Source organism: Pelodiscus sinensis, chromosome 2 (genome assembly GCF_052426305.1).
Source record: "Pelodiscus sinensis isolate ZL-2025 chromosome 2, ASM5242630v1, whole genome shotgun sequence".
NCBI lineage: Eukaryota > Metazoa > Chordata > Testudines > Trionychidae > Pelodiscus > Pelodiscus sinensis.
In genome coordinates this window covers 169,625,923-169,641,321 of record NC_143053.1, presented here as the reverse complement: position 1 = coordinate 169,641,321, position 15,399 = coordinate 169,625,923, and the positions used below count along the sequence as shown (strand labels likewise).

Genomic DNA, 15,399 nt, shown 5'->3' with positions numbered 1-15,399 from the left:
TGATATTTTCCTGTAGTCTAATAAGGCTGTGCCAGGTTATAAGAAATCTATAACATTAGGATATAATAAAGCTATTTTAGGTGCTAGGATCCATTGCCCACCTTCATTCCAGGTAAAGATCTCCTCTTGAATTTGATGTAAGTGATGTGTAAAATCAATGGGACAGAATGACCTCACTGAACACTAAGCAGTGAGGATGCTGTCTGCTTTGTTGGAAAAGGTGTGAGCCTTTTTAAGGGCTAGAGAATGATATGCAGCAGCAGCTCCATATCAGGTCAGTGTGGGGATGCTCACCCATCCCTGCTTCCAGGTAACCAAAAGAAAAGGGGGATTTGGAGGGGGGGGGCATGACCAGTGCAGGTATTCCATAGGGAAAGGATACAGAGATCAGATAAAATGCCTCACTAAAGAAGATATTTTTAAAGGAGTGGAAACAGGGGGCTCATGGCTCTCATGACCAGTATGGCAGGGATCATCCCGCTACTCCTTTATAGTCCCTCCTTAACTTTCCTTTGAGGAGAGGATAAGGTCCCAGCAATGAGCTGGCGTGGGACAAGGAGGAGTAAAGAGAGAGCATACAATACAGCAGCCCTCCCCTCTTTGGCATGTGTAAATGTTTATCAAATGACTTGTGCTGTACACTTTTATCTACTGGGTGCTCCCGAGTCATTTAGGTATGAAGTTGCAGTCTAATTAAACCACATCCAGGGTCTCCTGAACTCCTCCTGGCAAGCCCAGACAATGGTATTTAGCTTTTGGGGACTGCATTTACCTCTGTTATGAGAAGAAAGGACATGATTCTCCTCTTGCTTCCTCTGGTGTAAATCAGAAGTATCTCCACTAAAGTTAACAGGGCTATACCATTGGAAAGTTGGTGGAAGATCAGAGTCAGATCCATAATGTATCATTGTATATGAAATGCAAGTAGCCATATATGAGAAGTTTCACAGTATGCTGCCAAGAAAGAACAGGTTTTTTTGGAGTGAGGAATAAAAAGGCATTACAAATCATTTTGTATCCTTGGCTACTGTCATAGGGTGGACTATTCTTTTCATGCTAGCACCCATGGTCCCATGAAAGGACTCTTCCATCTTCATGAAACCACATTGACTTGCATAGGGAGTTAGGCCTTGTCTTTGGGGATCAGTTTGTGGGCTTATACATATAAAATCAGAGTCCGGCTGGACATAGCAGGAGCCTCACTGATACTCATTTCAATAAAGAAAATATATAAAGAACCTGTCAAGTGTTTAGTAGTAGGTGTAGAGAAATTATCTCAATAAACAAAACTGGAAGGGTGACGGTTTGACACAGCTCAGGCTCCCCTGTCAACCCTTTATCATCTAAACTTTGCACATGGTATTTATATGCTCCTTCAGCATCAACTGTGTTTGGGGAGTAGAAGGATCATGTGGTACGTTGAACGTTTCTGACTACTAGTCCATTTTCTAAATTTTTATTTTTACGTTTTAACATGTAGCTCCATCAGCCCTCCCAGACGCAAGTGGGACAAGGAGCCTCACAATCAAACCTTCTGCATTTGGCTCACAGTCAAGCGTCTATGTCTCAAAGTCCAGTGCGTCAGCCTTCTTCTTCTTCCTCCTCATCCTCCTCCTCTTCAGCTTTGAGTGTTGGCCAGTTAGTCAGCAGTAAGTATTGCTCCCTGGCTCTCTCTACTTCCCCTTTCTTTTTTGTTTCCATCCTTGCTTAGCTTCCTTAGCTACCTTCCCTCTTTATTCATATAACTGATTGAATGCTGCCAACTGGAGTAAGCTTTGCCAAGAAGAAATGCTCAGTGCTGTTATTTAAGGAGTAGGACATAAACATTCCATAAGAAGACCAAAACATCACTGAAAACTGTCATAAAACTGTGGACGCCCTTAAGTGATTATTTGAGTAGTGAACAAAGTGGTAGTTTATCCTCATTCTGAAAACCAAAAGGTAGTTCCTATTATGCTAGTCTGTATCTGAAATCAGGATAACACTTAGGGTGTGTCTAGACTACATGCCTCCTTCGACGGAGGCATGTAGATTAGCCAGATCGGAAGAGGGAAATGAAGCCGCGATTAAAATAATCGCGGCTTCATTTAAATTTAAATGGCTGCCCCGATCTGCCGATCAGCTGTTTGTCAGCAGATCGGGGCAGTCTGGACGCGACGCGCCGACAAAGAAGCCTTTCTTCATTGGCACAGGTAAGCCTCGTGAAACCAGGTTTACCTGTGTCGATCAAGAAAGGCTTCTTTGTCGGCGCATCGCGTCCAGACTGCCCCGATCTGCCGACAAACAGCTGATCGGCAGATCGGGGCAGCCATTTAAATTTAAATGAAGCCGCGATTATTTTAATCGCGGCTTCATTTCCCTCTTCCGATCTGGCTAATCTACATGCCTCCGTCGAAGGAGGCATGTAGTCTAGACACACCCTTAGGGTGGGGAGGACAGACATCTCAACTTCTGCCTACTGTGGGGTTTATGCTCCTTCCTTTGAAGCCTGTGGTGGTGGCCATTATCAAGCAGTCAGCCTGCTTATTAAATAGTGTTTCGTTCCAGGAACATGACAGCGGTGCTCCAGGGTATGTACTGGCTGCCTGTTGGTTTCTGGGATTGCTTAAAGTAAGATATATGTTTTCCTCCAACAGCTTCAAAGGGACAACATTAGGAAAAAATGCAAAAAATATACAAAATATGTAACACCTTTAAAACTTGCTGGTGGACTTAGATAACTAAAGATTAATTTATGTGTTGACTAAGTGTGTGAACTGACTACTTTGTGTGTGAACGGGGGAGTAACAGGACAGTAAGACTTCCCTTTACTCCCCACATCAGCTGCCTAGACCCTGGACCCAAGGTGTTGAAGGCATTGTATGCCCAATTGCACTCCTCTTTGGGCAAATGAATGGAGAGTAGGCAAGGAAAAAACTCCATCCCTACCCATGCATTGGCCAGAACAGCTGAGATAATACACCCAGCTTAATAATTTAGGACCCACTGAAGTCAATTGAAAGGCTCACATGGACTTCAGTGGGATCAGTCCCTTGCTGTGCCAACCGGCAAGCAGTAAATTAGTACCTCATGTGAGGTGCAAGGGAGGAATTGTGGTTCTTTAAATAACAATTTGGTCACTGTGCTGCTCCTGAGACAGTAACATATCCATTTTCTAAAAGCTCTGTCTAGCCTGGAGCTACAGCTCAGCCATATATAATTTTACCTCAATAGGGTTTTGCAGTATTTATTTCAGATATAACTAGTGAGAATAGAGAAATTCAGGTAATACTGCAACTATCCAGGCACTCATGTCCATTTATAAGTAAAAGTGGCAAGTTACTTAGGAGTGACATCTAAATAGTAATCTAATCAAGATTCTGCCATTCTTAGTTACACTGAGTAATAACGTGCTCCACAGGTAGCCCGACTGAAATCCATGGAACTACTGGACTAATGTGTTGCTCACCATGCGTAAGGATGACAGAATCTGGCCCTACATAGCTTCCAGTGAAATAAATTTTCCATGTTGTCCCTTTTCCTGTACACTGCACTTATCATCCCTTTTCTCTTATTCTGTGTGTGTACTCTTCTGTGAGATAATTCACTTCACCTATTTTCTCTTTCTTTCTTTCTTTCTTTCTTTCTTTCTTTCTTTCTTTCTTTCTTTCTTTCTTTCTTTCTTTCTTTCTTTCTTTCTTTCTCACTTACCACAAAAGAAAACATGTTTAAGGGCCATATTTTTCTCCTACTTCCTCTTCCAGTTCCCTAACCACTTTCCCTCCATTTCTTGATCTTTCTCACCACATAGCTCTATTGATACCATATCCCTCCTTTTTCCTCACACTATGGGACCTATCTTTCCCTGAATCCCATTCCCTCTTTTATCTATCAAAGTTTTTATATTGTCACCCATCGCTATACTATACTATAGTATCTGAGCATTTCTCACAGATAAACAAAGCTATTGCTCTCTTCCTTTTCCCTCTCTCCTTTGCACCTGCCTGTTTCCCAATAGCACTGTCTTGTTCTGCCTCTCCCTATTGTATTTACTTTCTGTTGTCACCTTGCCAGCTACCCTCTCTTCTGTCCCCCAGAGTGATAAAATCATGTTCCGCAGCTTCCCCCTTGCTGGTGTTCCTCACACCAAGAGTTCTAGTTTCCCTGAAACTCTGTAGTTTGCTTGGCTCTGTGTCTTGTCCATTACTGCACAGATTGGAACAGATTTGCACTCTGCAGGAGAAAGCAGAGTGCACCCAGGTCTTACTTAATCCCTGAAGAGCTAACACTGAGACATCACTGCAGAAGGAGGAGCTCTCCAAAGCAGAAGAACAGGAAGGAATCTGTAGGAGCTTTGGAATCCCCTGGTTTCACACCAGATTCTTTCTCCTTTTCCCCTATTAATATCCTCAGCACCAAAGAGGAAATTCCATGTGGCATCCTCTCTGTCTCCTCAAGTGGAACAGTTCTGTGTGTCCCTGTAGGGATCCCAAATGGGTCCTTCTCCCATCATCAGAACCTGGTAGCTATACAGCCATGGTAGAGCTTTAATCTAAACACTGACACTATTCACCATGACAGTTCCATAAGGGAGGCATCTCCCTTTTTCCACATTAGCACTGTACTAGCTATTCCATGTTGTAAACTGGATTTAAAAATCAACAACCTTTTTTGCACTATTGAATGAGAAATTTGAATTAATAGAGGAGGGAAATTGCAGATTTAGGAAGAAAGATGCTAATCTAACCAGGCAATAGCATAGATGGGCCTGAGCCATTATAGATTTATAGATTATAGATTCAGATTCTTAGAGGAAAGAAATGGGTGAGACCAACAATGTAATGCCTTGTATCCTTTGTCTCACTCGAGGGACTCTTTACAAGATATTGTGTCAGTGGGGTTATATACATTTCTGAAAAGATTTTGAAAAGCACTGTTAGGCTCCCAACTCCCACCTGTATCTTCGAAAATCCCCTTCGCCCCCTTATAGCCAATGTGGTGTGTAAATCATGTGGGTAGAGTAAGTAAAAATATTTTATTTATGAGCTAACAGTTACTTTGTATGAACAATTGTGCTTCATAAACCTGAATGATCTTGGTTATATTTACACACACTAACTGACGATATACAATTTGCATATACACACAAATGCGGGGGTATGCATATGCACATACATTCATGAAATATATGTAGGTCCTAATTTATCTTATGTTCAGAACAAATTCAACCCTCCACTGACTTCAACAGGAGTTGGTTGAGTGCCCAATGCGCATACACACACACACATATACAATAGCGCACAGTATGGGATATAAACCTGTGCAATTTCATATTTAAAATACAACCTGTTTTGCAACTATAGAGAGAGAAATGGCATTGTTTCTGATAAAAACCATAGAGGTTTTTATTATATTTTTCAACATTCTAATCGATGTAGGCTAAATTTATATACTAAAATCTCTCTCTCTTTTTCTCTTATTGGGCTACAAGACTTTTTTAGAGGCAATTTCAATCCTAAGAGAATGTTTGTATCAGGTTATAAACCCCTAGCAAATGAAAGCTTTATTACTGTAATGCTGACAAGTCTTTAACTATAGCAGAACTAGCAGGAGCCACTATAATATGAAGTTCAGCACACTAATGTAGTCTAGCACAGACCTCGGACAACTACTTGTATTTACAGAAATTGATGGGTTATTGTGCTGAAAACTTTTCACCTAAGAAGTCTCAGGAATGAGGTGAAGAACAATAGAGATGTCTCGCTGGGAGAATGGCTTCACTACACGCAGGATTGAACAAGACTTTGAAATCTTCCACCATCCCAGTCCCATGCTGTCTCCGGCTTGGTGAATACTTTCATTTAGCCGGGGATCAGTAGCTTGAGGGGGGGAGGGAAGTTTCCTTCTCCAGCTGTTGTGTCATTTCCCTTGATAAGTCCTAAATTGACCGAGTTATCCAGCACCGAAGGAGCCTTCTTATGGTAGACGTCCTTTATTATGTGCCCTTTCAGGGACAAAGGCTTCTGTGTCAGTAAATTGCCATGGAGAAAAAAGACAAATTTATTCTCACAGCTTCATGAGCATTATCTTCTGAGGGTCTAATGTAAAACTAGAATATTGTGCAGCACTAACATCTAAAACCCGATGGCTGAAGTGGCAAATATTCTGCTGCTTGGTTGGCAGCCTGATGGCTTGCGGACTGTAAAACCCTGAAAGGGCATTTCCCACAAAGACACGTTTTAAGAACTGATTATAAAATAAAGGTGTTTCAAACACAAATGTTTGGACCGGAGTTGTTTGGGCGGGGAGGAGGTGTTTTGGTTTGTTTGTTTGTTTGTATTTGTTCCAGCTAACGCAGAGCAGCCTTAGTTTCAAATTGAAGACTGAGCCCACTTTCATTAGTTGTGCACATTTTAATTCCCAAAGGGAAAAAAGAATCAGCCCCTTCCATGAAACAAAAATAATCAGAGAAGACGGTGAGCGTTATTTTTTGAAACTGGAGAGTTTCAAAGGCACAAATGGTAGTGAAGCATCTAAATCCCATTGACTACAATGTAGGCTCCTAACTTCTATCTGGTACCTTTGAAAACCTTCCCCACTGCCTTGAAATGGACTGTAAATACCTTGGTCCACAAACTTGCTAGCATTTTAGTAAAGAAAATAATTAAGAATGTTTTGTAATTCCTGACAGCACCAATCTCTCTCTGTTAGGGAAAAAACCCACTTTGTACTTCCAAAGAAATTCCAGTACTCTGGAAGAACTCTTAGGTAGTGTGACAAATTTACACAATTTTTTAAAAAAATATTTCAACAGATCCTCAAACAGCCACTGGCGAGGTGGACGGTGTGAATTTGGAGGAAATCCGAGAATTCGCCAAAGCGTTTAAAATCCGGCGCCTGTCTCTTGGTCTGACACAGACTCAAGTTGGCCAAGCTCTAAGTGCCACAGAAGGGCCAGCCTATAGCCAGTCTGCCATCTGCAGGTAACAAGTTACATAATAAGCTCTATTCGCCTCTTTGTTTGTAACTATTTGTTATTCTGGCGTACGTGAGTATTTAAACCATGTGTCCTTAGAACAGATTGCTTACTTTGACTGGCTAATAATGTTGGTATCTGGCAGATAAACTGTACTTACGGAGTGCCTTTAAAGCAGCTTTGGTCTTTTCCTTTTTTTTAACAACAAGCACGAAACAATAAATATGTTCCCGGCATTAAGACTTAATTCAGGAGTAGAGCTGGAGACCCTGCTGATGCTGTATAAACACCAGCTGACCCTCTTCATACTGTGCCATTTTCTACAGATAGGGTTACTGAACAGATATTTCATGGCTGCATCCCTGCTAAGTTAAAGCCTGTATTATTGTGGTTTGCACTTCACATACAGGATGTTAATGATGATTTACCTAGGCAACACAGAAGGGAGAAAAAATTAACTACATGGTATCTTGCCAACTTTCTAGCGCTAATCTTTTTATCATCTGAGTATTAAAAAAAAGTCCATAAACTGAGAATGAATCTACTTTATTAAGGAAAAATATGATGCAGTCTTGATGGAGTTAAAGTTAAGTAAGCAAAAGCAAATGCCATGTATACATGTATGTATGTTACACTAATCCCATGTTTATGCATGAGGTAACAAACACACTTAGGTAACAGCTTTTTCCTCTTGGGCAATGCCGTATAGTCCTCCTCCATCAGTGAAAGCCAAGAAACCAACTCTAAGCTCATTTAAGTGGATTTTGTTCTTGGTGATCCATGAAATGCTCTGTCTTTTTATCTGCTCTTTATACTTTTAATGTATTCCCCATAGAACGGAAGTGTACTTTTCCTGCAGTTTAAGACTAAGGTTATAAATAACATCAGTATGGGGTACTGAGCTTGCAGCTCACATTTTGCTCAATGATTTTCCATAAAACCCATTGATTGTTGTTAAATACAAAAAGCTCCATAGGATCCTCTCACTTCTATGGTCTCCCCTACTGTTTTTTCTTATAAGATACCTCCCTGTAGAAAATAACCTTTATTCAGTCTATACAAGGATACTACTGCTGGGAAATTTGTTTCAAGACTTGTATATTGTTATACCAAACAACGTGTACTGAAGCATCAACACTAACAAGCAACACCAATGATATGAATGCTATTGCTGCCTGTTCCCAAATATTAATTTTATTTCTTCTTTCCAGTCAATTGGAAAGGAACACCTAAACCAGGAAGTGTTTTTAGCAGCTGCCAGTTTGTAGTAGCTATCGATTACTTTTAAATATACCACGCTTTAAGTTTATATATTGAGCTTTGCTTCGCTTATGTGTGGTTTATTTTCCTCTTGTTTCCCCCCTTCCCCCATCCTATATCCCTGCATTTAACATGCAGATCCCAGGAACATGGTTGGGATGCTTTGAATTAAAAGAAAAAAAGATTTCCTGCTAAATGATTGTAATAAATAACACAGCTATGATTTAGTTAGAAGTAGATAAATAAGTAAGGGAGAAGTGGGGATCCCGGACATTATTTTCTCCCTCCCCTCATTAGCCCCATTGAAATCAGTGGGAGTATTTGAGGAGCAAATCACTACTGAATCTGAGTAACAGGTTCAGAATCTGAACCCAAATGCTTACAAGTTAAAATTTTTACCTCTTCCTCTCCACTTTTTGAGACACCCCATAGGGATGAAATAATCTGTAATGACTGTGCACTTCTTGTTAAGCACAAAGGCAGGCCACTTCCTGGAGAGCAGTTACCCCTTCCTCAAAAATGCCAAGTTCTGTCTTTCCATTAATGATAACAAAGCAGCCGGTAGACAAACTTCATGGGGAAAAAATAAGCAAGTTGCATTTCCAACTCACTGGCCTTATTGGAACACCTTGGTGCCATTTGCAGGGCATGCAATACAATATTCCACTTTTTCATGCAAAACTAAACTAAACTAAACTAAACTAAACTAAACTAAAATAAAATACATATCAATATTGTCACTTTCCTAGCCTGTGACAGTGTTATAAAACTAAATTACACAATTAAACTATCACTGGGCAGCAAGAGAAGGAAACGTGGCAGTCAGTACTGCTACAGGAACATAAGCAGCAATTATAAATTTTCTGGAGCATTGGTTATTTCCCTCAGTTGTTTGTGTGTGAGATATTGTATTTGCTCCGGGGATGTTTTCTAAGCTTGCCACTTGGGGCATCCAGAATTCTCTGTATTTGATGCTGTACCAGTAGCTTAAGAATGCTGCTTCCAGACGCTGGGTTCTGAGGCATAAAGGCATGGATTCAGTCTACCTCTTCTCTAAAGCATCTTCTCATTACCAAGAGCAGTGGCACTTCCATACCATGAGGACTGGATAGTCCAGTAATGCTGCTTTTCGACAGGATCAAATATTTTAATATCCAGGGTGGAAATGGGGGATGGGGAAAATACAAATGAATGATGTTTCAGAATTTGCTTAAGAATTTTCAATGTAAAGTAGACAAAATGATAAATCAAAGTCATGAGGACTGACAATGAAGACGTAAAATGTGATCTTAGTTCTTGTGGTTGTTTCAGAAAGAATGAAAGCTCTGTGTGGTGTTTCTCCAGATATCTGGCAATATTTGTAAAACCTGATCTGAAATCTAGCAAAGGACTTTTGATGGCAAAACGATAGATAGCAGATCTCATTTACAGGAAATGATATCATTCCAGCACAGTTTGCAGATATCCCACAATAAACCCAGCTTGGTGCCAGAGCATATTAGTGCACTATTATGCTGGGTTTCATCTGAAAGGCATGAGTCTCTTTTAGCACGTTGTGGGGGCATTCAAGATAATTACAATGTGTCCAGCTGCTTGAGCCGAACACTACCGTAGCTATGGGAGGTTTTTTCCTACCCAGAGAAGAGGCATAGTGTTAACTTGCATACAGTGAAAATTGCTTAAAATAAAGAGAAAAGAAGCCTGAAATTCAGAGGCTAGCAGCCGCTACTGCTTTGTATTACTAAAGCAGAGGCATTTGAACAATATGGGATAGAAGAATAAACAAGATAATTAATTATGATTAAGAGAGGGTATGAATCAGTTTGATATCATTTCCTGTAATTGGGTTTATCCTTCAGGTGTTTGACAATCATGAAAAATATTGAACTATGATAACTGAACTCATTGCCTGTTTTGTGTAGCATACTGAATTCTTGGTATTGTGTTACAGTGCTCATTTTGTGTTTGCTTCTAAGTATCTCGCTATATATACCTAGATATATGATGGCTTTCATAATCCATTGTACATTACCTCTGCCAGTCAATTAGTCAGGCAGGCAGGAAGTCCCACCCTGGCAGAGCATCAGTGTAAGACTCTTCTTTCTCAATTTTCCCTCAGACACACCATCCTGAGAAGCCACTTTTTCCTACCACAGGAAGCCCAAGAGAACACTATAGCTAGCAGTCTGACAGCCAAACTGAACCCTGGCCTTTTGTATCCTGCCAGGTTTGAAAAGCTGGACATCACTCCTAAAAGTGCCCAGAAGATAAAGCCGGTGCTTGAGCGGTGGATGGCTGAGGCTGAGGCCCGCCATCGAGCAGGTATGCAGAACCTGACTGAGTTTATCGGAAGTGAACCATCCAAAAAGCGCAAGAGGCGTACCTCATTCACGCCACAAGCTCTTGAGATCTTGAATGCCCACTTTGAGAAGAACACTCATCCCTCTGGGCAGGAAATGACAGAGATTGCAGAGAAACTGAACTATGACCGGGAAGTAGTTAGAGTTTGGTTCTGCAATAAGAGGCAAGCACTGAAGAACACAATTAAACGTTTAAAACAGCATGAGCCTGCGACAGCAGTCCCTATGGAGCCTTTAACAGACTCTCTGGAAGAAAACTCCTAAAAAGAAAAAGAAAAAGGAAAAAAAAAAGGAAACACACAAATAAAAAATTAACCATTTGGACTCTGTGAAAATGCCTATTCGTCACCCTTGTAAGTAAAAGACTGAGAAAACGACAAGATGGACAGAACAATTTATAAATGTCCGTGGGTTTTCCTATATAAAAACAAAAAAAAACAAAAAAATCAAAAAACCACCAAACAAAAACAAATAAAATACACAGCACTTAGTGTGTGTGTGTTGTAGAATTAGCTACCCCCACCCATCCAAAAAAAAAGCCAGTTTTTTAAATGGACTTAAAGCAAACCAAATAACTGCTTACTTTTTTCTGTGTATTATGAAAATGTGAATATGTTTTAAGGAAAAAGAAAAAAAAGAAAAAAAAACTTTTATCTGTTTAAAAGAGAATACAAGCCTGCCACCTGGAGGAGTGATTGTAGCCTTTCAGGTATCAAGTGCTGATTCACTATGAAAACTATTAACCAAAGTCAGAAACATGGCATTGCAAACTAGATTGTTACTACTACTCTTTTACAAGCGTAAAATTGTGTTATGAGTTTTTACATTTGTACTTTACAAAGAGGAAAAAAGAATGATTAATTTCCCACCCTTTGTCACATTCCTTGCAGATGGATATAACAGATGTTAAAGCCATTCCGTAGTGCTCACAAACACACATACACACACACACATACACACACACACACACACATCTTTTTATTATCTACACAGTTTGCAATCTCCAAATGTTTGTGTGCCAAAATGACATTTTTATTGTGTATTGTGGGGTTCGGTATTTTTCCCCTGAAAGTGTAAAGTATTGATTTCTGTTTTGATTTGTCTAACACTTTTCCTGCCTTCCCCGGTTTATCCCAATGATGTTAAAAGATTTTTAAAGAAAAGTGAAACCTAAACACTTTAATATAGATTATGTTGAAATGCAATAGGAGGACAAAGAAGGATTAGAATTATGTCTGAGGAACTGTCAGTGTAGCACACATGCTCAGCGTTGTGCTCACTGTCAACAGCATGGCTCCTGATTTCTCTGTCCTTTGGCCATGAACCTGGAGAGGTTACCAAAATAATTTTGTAATAGGAACTGCACACTTGGTTTCATACTGCATCTATGTTACAGTTCTGTGTGAAGCAATTTCTCTCCAAAGCCTGCTAGCCAAAGAAGTTTCGTGAGAGTCTGATGAAAACAAACAAATGGACAGGCCAACAAGTAATGACGAAAGTTTGATCATTACAACTTTGTGGACTGTTTTACTACTTTTATCCTTTTTGCCTTTTTTTTTCTCCTAGCACTGACGGTTGCCCTGTCAACTGCTACTCTTCAAGTATGTGTGGATGTGCACTGCCATGGCAGGCTAAAAAACCTAAACAATCAGGATTTGGGAACAATGCATTGAATATCCTTTGGGAATAGGGAAGGAGGGAGTCACTTGTGACATTTTTCATTTGAAAAAAAAAATTAAAGGCAACTTATCTCACACCATGGCTTCATTTCCTGAAGGAGTTGGACTAAACTTCTAAAACTTTAAGTTCATTGGATCAAACCTGCAAAGCTCATATGTAGATCCAAACCTCCATGGCATTCTAAACCAGGGTTGTGGGTTGGACTACTGTAAAAATAGAGGCCACATCCTGATCTGGGCTTCCTGAAGGTTCACATCTGGGAATTGGTTTCAGTCTAATGTATAACTGCAGAGCACAATGCTGCTCTCCATTATACTGCTATAAATCCCAGTTAACTCACTGATTTCAGCAGAGTTGGTTTGGATTTTTATGAGTCTGGGTAGGATCTGAATCAGGTCCCAGAACTCTGGAACCTTCACATTACACCTGCAGCATTATTTTTTTCAAGAACTCAGGGTCTGATCCAAAACCCATTGAAAGCAATACAGATGCTCCCATCGACTTCAGTGGGCTTTGGATCTCAGTCTCTTTATTTTTATTAATAGAATTCACCCTGCAGTATGAAAAAAATCTCTGCAGGGCCTATGGAATTTTAAGGCTCCAGAGACCACCTTTCAGATTTGGCCTTGCATCCAGATCTGAGCTGCTCAAAGGTGAAGAGTGGTATGAATTCAATGTCCCAAACTAGGCTCCTTTTAGTGAATACTTTTTAGGCTTTAAACTACAGCAGGGTGTATAAGGATATTTTTTGTTGTTCTTTTTTTTCTGCAGGAGGAAATGATTATGATAGTCACTTTTCCTGCTGTTGAAATGTAAATATCTGTGAAAAATAAAATCCTACTAATATGTGCAGGTAACTTTTATAAGGGGAAATAGAAAATAAAAATCCCTAACTCACGCTGTGTATCTGAAGTGATGAGCGAAATAACTTCATAGTAACATCTGCCCCTCTGGGTCATCGTCTTCTTTTTTTCTTCTTCTTTTCTCTTCCCCCAGCACACCTATATAGCTAGTTAACTAATTAAGATAAAGTTGTGGTATGTATACTTGTTGCTACAACTGAATTTATACAGTGATCAGGAGACAACCTAGCAACCAGCAGGAACACTATGAAAAATAGACAGTGTTTGGAAGCGGATGCCTGTCTCTTCGGTATGCTATTAATTGGGCTGCAGCTTATCCAATCATTAATACCAGCAACGTGATCACACATTCCACTGCCTCTGAAACTCCACGCACACGCACACACAAAATCAACACAAAATTGTCATCCTTGCTCTGTCTAAAAACTAGAGTTCATATCTCGCAGGAATTGCTCTAAATTCTTCAAAGAAAAATGTTCCCTGAGAGGGAAAGTTAACCAAATATCATATAACGGATTCTAAGTGTTTAAAAACATGCTGGCAGTGGTTATATAAGTTCTGGTCTGTTCCAAAGAACTGGAAGGATATAAGTAGGACAGTGAAAATGTAAAATAAATATAAATTGCCAGCTTGGAATTTAAAAAAATGAAGCTCATCCCACAGTCTTAAAATCATTCATGTGCAGTGGTTTTTTTACAGCTTTCTAATTTTGTATTATGTTTTGTAAATTATTTATAAAGTGTTGTAATGCTTCTTGTATTAATTTTTTTAATGAACAGATTTTTGCTATAAGGCATATATGGTGCCTGAACAGATTCTTAGGAAGATAAATTATGTGTGTGTCATAAAACTTTTTGGGGCCATACATATTGTTTTATTTTGTTACAAGCTACATTTCCATTTGTACACAAATTTCATATATCAATGACATTTGAATACCTTTTAAGTTTCTGTATGACAAAAAGGAAGGCTGCTACCCACAAATGAAAAAAAGAGACTCTCCAGCAATGTATGATTGTATATCAGTTTTGCATTGGTTTAAAAGAGAATTTTTTTTCAAAAAATATTATTTGGCTAATGAATCACAAGTTAAATTTTTGTTCTGTTTTTGTCTTTTTATGTTTTTCACTAAAAACTACTTTGAACAGTTTAAAAAATCAACTGCATTCAAAAGGTTCTGGTTTCTTTATGTTATAACTGAAAAAAAAGAAAACAAAGAGAAAGAGAGAACAAGAAAGCAAAAAGGAGCTAGGAAGGAACAAGTAGAGGCGTATCAAAGAACTCAAGCTATAACCAAAAAGAAATATGTAAAATGCCTTTGCTCGTCTTCTCAATGCTGGACCAAAGCTCAATGTATGTAGGTATATGCACATTGTATAGATATGGCTAAATGTTGCTGACAATCTCGCAATACTAAACTGTTACTATTTAAAAAAAAGAAATACAGAAATAAAACTGTTCATCAGTGTTTTACCTCAGCACTCTACTTGTACCCAGTTAATGACCAACATTCAAATAAGAAATAAAATAAGAGAGGAAATTGATTTCCATGTCAATGTTTGACTGTAAAATCTGTTTGGATAACATTTTGTAATGAGCTTTTTGTCATGTGGTTTGCTTGTTTCCAACTTGAGATTATGTGGGGCACATTAGTTTATTTATTGTTAAAAGAAGTGATATTACTATTTCTTTTTTTGTCCTATGTGCTATAATCTACAGAATGGTCACCAGGGTCACTTATGAAGCACTGCAAAGAGATCTGCTTTTCCATGCATGGCGCATGCAGCAGGAAAGATGGCAGTACGAAATGGACTGTATTATGTTGTTAAAAAAATAATTTTAAAAGGAGTTGATTTGGTGGACTTGTGACCAAGAAGCCAAACTGGATATTTAAAAGCTCCTTACTGCTCTGACTTTGAAACCAAAGCTGATTTATCTGCACAGGTTGCTTAACATTTTAAAAAAACTGACAAAAACTGTACTTAATCTAGAGCAATATCTGTATGGTCAGTAAAGCTGCACTTTGTGTATTTCTTAACAGCTTCAGATCTGTCACTTTTAATTTGTACCATAAAAAATAAAGAATTGTTTGACATGAAAAATAAGCTTGTATCGTGTTTGTCTAAAAACTCATGCATTATGCACATGATCAGAGCTCATGTAATTTCACATTGTTCGATACAAAAATTGTTAAATGCTTGAAAAAAAAATGCAATCACGGCCATTGGATACACCTTTACCTGCAGCATGTTTCTGCACATGTAAAAATATTCACATCTTG

At 39.1% G+C, this 15,399-nt stretch overlaps 1 protein-coding gene across 2 annotated transcripts in view; it reads left to right on the top strand.

Moving 5' to 3' along the window:
* The window catches only part of POU6F2 (POU class 6 homeobox 2), a 402,341-nt gene extending 387,146 nt beyond the window's left edge, over positions 1-15,195 (top strand). For both annotated transcript variants that reach the window (XM_075921733.2, XM_075921734.2), the window contains exons 8-10: positions 1,481-1,649; positions 6,794-6,962; positions 10,335-15,195. In XM_075921733.2, the coding sequence (XP_075777848.2) occupies positions 1,481-1,649; positions 6,794-6,962; positions 10,335-10,839 (843 nt within the window). In that variant the 3' untranslated portion in view covers positions 10,840-15,195. The remainder of the gene's footprint in view (positions 1-1,480; positions 1,650-6,793; positions 6,963-10,334) is intronic.
* Positions 15,196-15,399: the final 204 nt, after the last annotated feature.